The sequence below is a fragment of the Corylus avellana genome, chromosome ca9, assembly GCF_901000735.1.
Source record: "Corylus avellana chromosome ca9, CavTom2PMs-1.0".
Lineage (NCBI taxonomy): Eukaryota > Viridiplantae > Streptophyta > Magnoliopsida > Fagales > Betulaceae > Corylus > Corylus avellana.
In genome coordinates this window covers 22378606-22384357 of record NC_081549.1, presented here as the reverse complement: position 1 = coordinate 22384357, position 5752 = coordinate 22378606, and the positions used below count along the sequence as shown (strand labels likewise).

Here is a 5752-nt window from a genome sequence, read left to right as displayed (position 1 = left end):
TGAATTATTTAAATTTTAAGTTAATTTATTTAATTAACTCAAATGATAAAATCTTAACAATATTAATTAATTAATACCGTAAAATAATTGTATAATAATAATAATAAAAAAAGTTAATGTCTAATTTTTACTACTATATCATCGCAATTGTACGATAATATTTTGGCAACTTCTTATATAAAGATATTGTTGTTATTTTGCTTTTTTTAATTCGTCTTTCTAATTTTTGTTCAACAGTGGCGTGGCATGGCATGACAAGACATGAGGAGTGAGGTGGGAGTGGTTGACATGGGAATATTTCTTGTATTAAAATTGTATAAGTTTATTTATTATATGCAATGCTTGTGTTGGACACTCAAAACTATGAGAATGGGCATGAGGTATGTTACTCTTAACACTTCCAAATTTCACTGTTTGGCATGAAGGAACAGGAAGGAGGTTAAGGCTGTGGGTTCAAGAGCTATTAGGTATGTGACTACCAATTAAAAAAGAAAAACAGAAATAGGAAAAGAAAAATTAACCCGTAGAAAAGTTGCTTCAACCTGCAACTGATAATGGCTGAATAAATGTTCATTCTCTGCAAATGTGTATCCACTAACATCATCATTTCTGGTTTGAAGTTATTTTTTTATTACCCCCGTCTGAAAGGATTCGTCTCTGGAATCCTCATTAACATCATCATCTGAATCGTACCTATATATGTTCTGTTCTTTAAGGGTTCACATTGAAATTTACTTTATCTCTCCTTCTCATAAAGCACTTGAAATTCAATCTAAATCCTTAAAAAAAACTACAACATTGGTGTTGTAGTTGTTTTTACTACACCTAAGCCCAATCCTTTGTAGGAAGATGAAGAGAATACAAAATAGTAGGGTAGATCAAATCAAATCAGATTGGATTGTGAATGCAATAGGAGAATACAATCAAATTTTTGAAATCAAATCTCATAGTATATTCTAATGTCACCCTCAAACTTAAGGTGTAAATTTTTTGAATCTTGAGTTTGATTTTTTTGTCTTCTTGGAGATGGAGTCAATGGAGGTTGAAAACTTGTTGGAGTTGGTGGCGGCCAACGACGGTAATTGGAGGTGAGCGGCAACGGTGATCGGAGATGGGTCTTTAAAAACAATAGGCCAAAAAAGAACCAACTATAGGCCAAAATGAGAGCTAACAAATGGCTGAAATGAGACCAACTATAGGCCTTAAATTGGTCTTGGAGCATGTTTGAGATTATGCTTGAGAAATCGAGCTTTTAAGGTAAAAAACGCTTTTTGGCAAAAACTTTATTTTTAAGTTTTTACCAAAAGTATGTTTTGGCAATTTTTAGAGTAAAAAAGTTAAAAAAAAAAAAAAAAAAAAGTGTTTTAAAATTTTTTTACCAAACATACCAAGCTTTGTTTGGCACAACCTTTTAAGTAAAATGACTTTTTAAGCCCTTTAACGCAATCTCAACCAAGCTCTTGGTCTTTAAATAATATCACGAAGGCCGAGAATTGGGCCAATAAAAGGCCAAAATGTGTAACACTCCCAAAATCAAACCAATTAATTTGATCCATCATGTAGGGTTATTGGCAATTCCTCGAGTTAAGTTAACTGATAATTGGCTAGGAGAAATCACCAAATAACATTGCAGAGTAAATACAAGCGGAAATATGGTATCTGAGATTTCTATAATCATAAAATATTCCAATGGCATCATCAATTATAAACCCAAAGCTTCCCACAATATTCTAAATACTAGTCAAATGTGATAATGTAAAACATTTGCTTGGCGTCTTTTTCCTAGCAAACTTTCTTATCATAAATGCGGTGAACTTGCTAAACCGCAAATAACTGTGTAAGTCCATAACTTAGTAAACAAATATTATAGATGAGCTTTTAAGTAACAATTTATAACTTGGAAAGTAAACTTGGATTTTCATCATTTGTTTCCTGGGTTTATATGTAAGAGTGAGCGAAAATACTACGAAAAACCTTATCAAAATTCAAAGGGGTTGAAAGAAAAATAGATACTGAGCGACAATTTGAGTCCCTTTAAGGGTTGAGTTCTTTTTGCAACATATTATTATAGGAATATCACAATAGTAAAGTCCACGCGAACAACAATTTTTATTTTTTTATTTTTTATTTTTATTTTTTTAGAGTTGAGAATTTTAATTTCTGCATGTTTCTTCTCTTTAATTTGGCAGTCAGTAAAAGCTGAGAGAATGTCTGTCCTACTTGGAACACTGCAACTAGCAGGATTTGCACATAAGCACTAGTAGGATTTGCACATAAGCAAGTGTGGTTAAATTTCAGTCATAAGAGAAGAAGTAGTTGAATATATATTTCTAGCATAATTTCTATTAGCTTATCATAAAATGGAATTTAACCAAAAAGACATGTAACATGAATAAAAAATAATTTATGTGATATGAAGGAAAAATATTTGTCAAAAGTATAACACAATTTGTATACTCTGCCAGTTTAGCTTCCACTCTTCAAACCACCTTAATTTACTCCTCAAACCACCTTAATTTACTCCAACATCCCAGATTAGCACACATACTGGTATGCTTTTAACATTTTGCTTTTGATCTCAGCTTTCAAAGAATTGACATGTGAATACTCTGAATTCCACTAACTTAATCTGCTTGTTGCTTATTGAAACTTATATGTGCACAATAATTTCAATATAAATGGGAAATATGGTAGAATGACGTGACTTGACGAAAAGCATGAAATGGGAAGACATATAGAAATTGTTGAATGAAATTTCATAACTATTGCATGAAACAAATGGTGTTAGAAAAAAAAAATGGAAAACATAAATAACCATACTCTACAAGATAATTGGCAAGGCTGGTAGTACGATCTTTAAATGTTACATGAATAACAAAGAAAATTTTGATCGGGCGGACAAATACTTAAGCGCCACGATTTAAGTTTACAATTTCATATTAATTTTGGTAGATTTTTTATGGGAAAAGTTTACGTATTTTCCTGAAATTATCACCTAATTGATAATATTTTTCCCACTTTAGATTATGGCAATGTCTTCCTTAAACTACTAAAATGCCCCAAGAGGTTGCTCAATCGGTTAGGATCTGGCCTAATGAAGCAGAGATTATTAGTTCGAATCCACCTCCCCCTCTTGTGCGGACATGTAAAAAAAAAAAAAATGTTGTTAATTCCATTTTAATGACAAAAATACCATTAAAAAAATAAAAATCTAGGGAATGGCCAATTCACCCCTTTGCCAAATGGGGGTAGTCGGGTAGAGGAACAAACCCATGACTTTGGGGTTGAGGGTGGTTTAGCCACCCCAGCCACCCCCTTAATTTTTTTTTATTGTCTAGCCCAACCCCAAATGGCGGGGGTGGTTTAGTCACCCCCACTTGGCCAACGGTGTGGGTTGGTCACACTTGAGTTTTTTTCTTTTAATTTAATTTAATTTATTTAATTTTAAGTTTTTTTCTTTTTTTTTTTTTCAAATTTATAGGAGTATTTTTTCTTATTAAAAAAAATTGTTAGACTTTCTTTTTGCCTTAAAAAAATTATATTTCGCCTTAACGAGTTTAACCATCGCCTTCTCCTCGCACCTAAGGTTGATGTTTGTTTTAGGAAAATATTTTGATTACAGCAATTATTTTCCCAAGGGGTAGTTGCTGGAAAAAAGATTTCATATTTTGAAATGTTTTGGATGTGGTATTGATTTTACCAAGAAAAACTAATAAAAGGAATGAAAAAAAAATATATATATATCACGAAAGTATTCGATAATCTCCATTCACAATTCTATTACCTAAAAAATTCTTACGGCAATTAGTTTGGACATTAAAGCTTTATAGCTTGGGAAATATTTTCCAAATTAAGAATTAAGAAAATATTTTCCTCGACTTTTGTTTTTGTTGAACTTTATTTTCAAGGATGTGTAGAAGATCCTATTAAACAAGCGAATAGAAAATATAAATCTAAGAATTTATTTTCCTCTCTTTGATCTCAAGTGAAACAAACATAGCCTAGAGGATTCTGCTTGTGTTATGATTTCTTTTTCTTTTTTTTTGAGAGAGAGAGAGTTTAGTCTCCTAGAATTAGGTAGAATCTAGAAGGAGCAAATCTGTAATTCTTTAAGACCTCAGAATTATCTCTATTTGTGAACAAAACTGATTGGTTCTACAGAAGGTTTCATGAATCGAACTACTAAATACAAAAATACAAAGAAAACAAAAACCATGCAACCAGTCCCCTACGGCTACAAGTACAACACGTACAAAATTGGATTGCTAGAATGATTATCTGGAGAATTGTTGTCAATGAATAGCCATGGAATATCCCAATTAAGCAGTGACTGGAACCTTTTCTGGCTTCTTCTCACCAAACTTTGTAGGCTTCTCGGTGACTATCTTTTCAGGTTTCTCAATTCCTTGAATATCAGTTATCCTTAATTTAGTCAGCTCCTGAAAAAGAGAACCATGGTGGAAGAAAAATTATTACCATGATGTAGCATTATACAATTTTTTAGACAATCGATTTCAGAAATACCTGCCGATGTCCTTTGGTTCGGCGATAATTCTTCCTTCTCTTTTTCTTAAAAATAATGACCTTTGCATCTAATGCCTGAGAGAAAGAGAAACATAAGAACTGTATTAATGCCCAAGGAAAAAGAGAAACCTGAAAATGACATATAATTTTGGTGCCCAAAAATATAAAAAGAGACAGTAGAAATGACAGCTACAATGTCTATGAAACTAGTGATCACAGGGTAATTTGCCTCCTAGACAACTAAATTTAATCAATGTAATCTATATAGAACTCTGTAGCAGCACAACAATATAACAAGGTTAAATTAGGAGATCTACATAAAAAATTTCAACTTGCACCAACACCTGTAGGTGGTATTTTTACTATTTTCAGAGGTTTCTTGAACATATTCAAACCCTTCAACAAGAACCTCTCAACCTATAGCTAGTTTGGGGTATACAGAAGCTACATGTTCATAGACATTATTATAGTTGTGTTTTCTACTTTCTCTTTTTATATTGTCTAGCATATTCAAACCATCTTAACCAGCACCTGTATGATCTCATTTGTCTTATCATTTCTAAAAATTTTCAGCAATCCAAATAGCAATTTGAAATCAAGGTTTAAATTACACAAAAGCAATTTATTGGCAACCATAGAAGGCAACTCAAGCAGTCTGGATTTACAAATTAGCAACTTTAAGTTAACTAGTATCCTGCTCTAACAAAAATTTGAATTATCACATTTTATATCAAGATTTCCCCTGTTATAAAGTTGGTATCAGAAAAAACTTTATATAAACACAGCAGTTGGTATCTGTGAAGCAGATAAACTGTTTCCTTCTCTTTGTATTACAGTTAGTTTAGATGAAAAGTTCTTGCTGGGACGGACTTTTTAATGGCTCCATGTATCCCAATGGAAATCGTTCTCAGAACTCAAATATAATGACTGCATCTATTCTGAATTAAGTAGCTCTTCACTTTTAAATTCCTCTCTTTCCTCTGGAATTAATTTTGCAAGAAATGTCTCCCATGAAACCAGCATGATGCAAAAAAATAATAATAAGAGCACTTGGGAAAAAATGCAATATTGCCATAGACACAAGAGAGCAAGATTACTGTCACACTCACATGCTCTTCAACAACTGCATGAACAGCTGCATCTGGTACAATGGGCCTACCAACAATGGTCTGAGTACTCGAGCCGAGGAATAGCACATTGTTCAAAATTAACTGCAACAGACAGACAT

General features: G+C 32.4%; 1 protein-coding gene across 1 annotated transcript in view; it reads right to left on the bottom strand.

The window, feature by feature from the left end:
- Positions 1–4319: 4319 nt before the first annotated feature.
- LOC132162502 (large ribosomal subunit protein bL21m-like) overlaps positions 4320–5752 on the bottom strand; it is a 2497-nt gene continuing 1064 nt past the window's right edge. Inside the window, exons 3-5 of the mRNA XM_059572737.1 lie at positions 5634–5735; positions 4525–4599; positions 4320–4439 (exon numbers count right to left, since the gene is read on the bottom strand). Of these exons, the coding sequence (XP_059428720.1) occupies positions 4320–4439; positions 4525–4599; positions 5634–5735 (297 nt within the window). The remainder of the gene's footprint in view (positions 4440–4524; positions 4600–5633; positions 5736–5752) is intronic.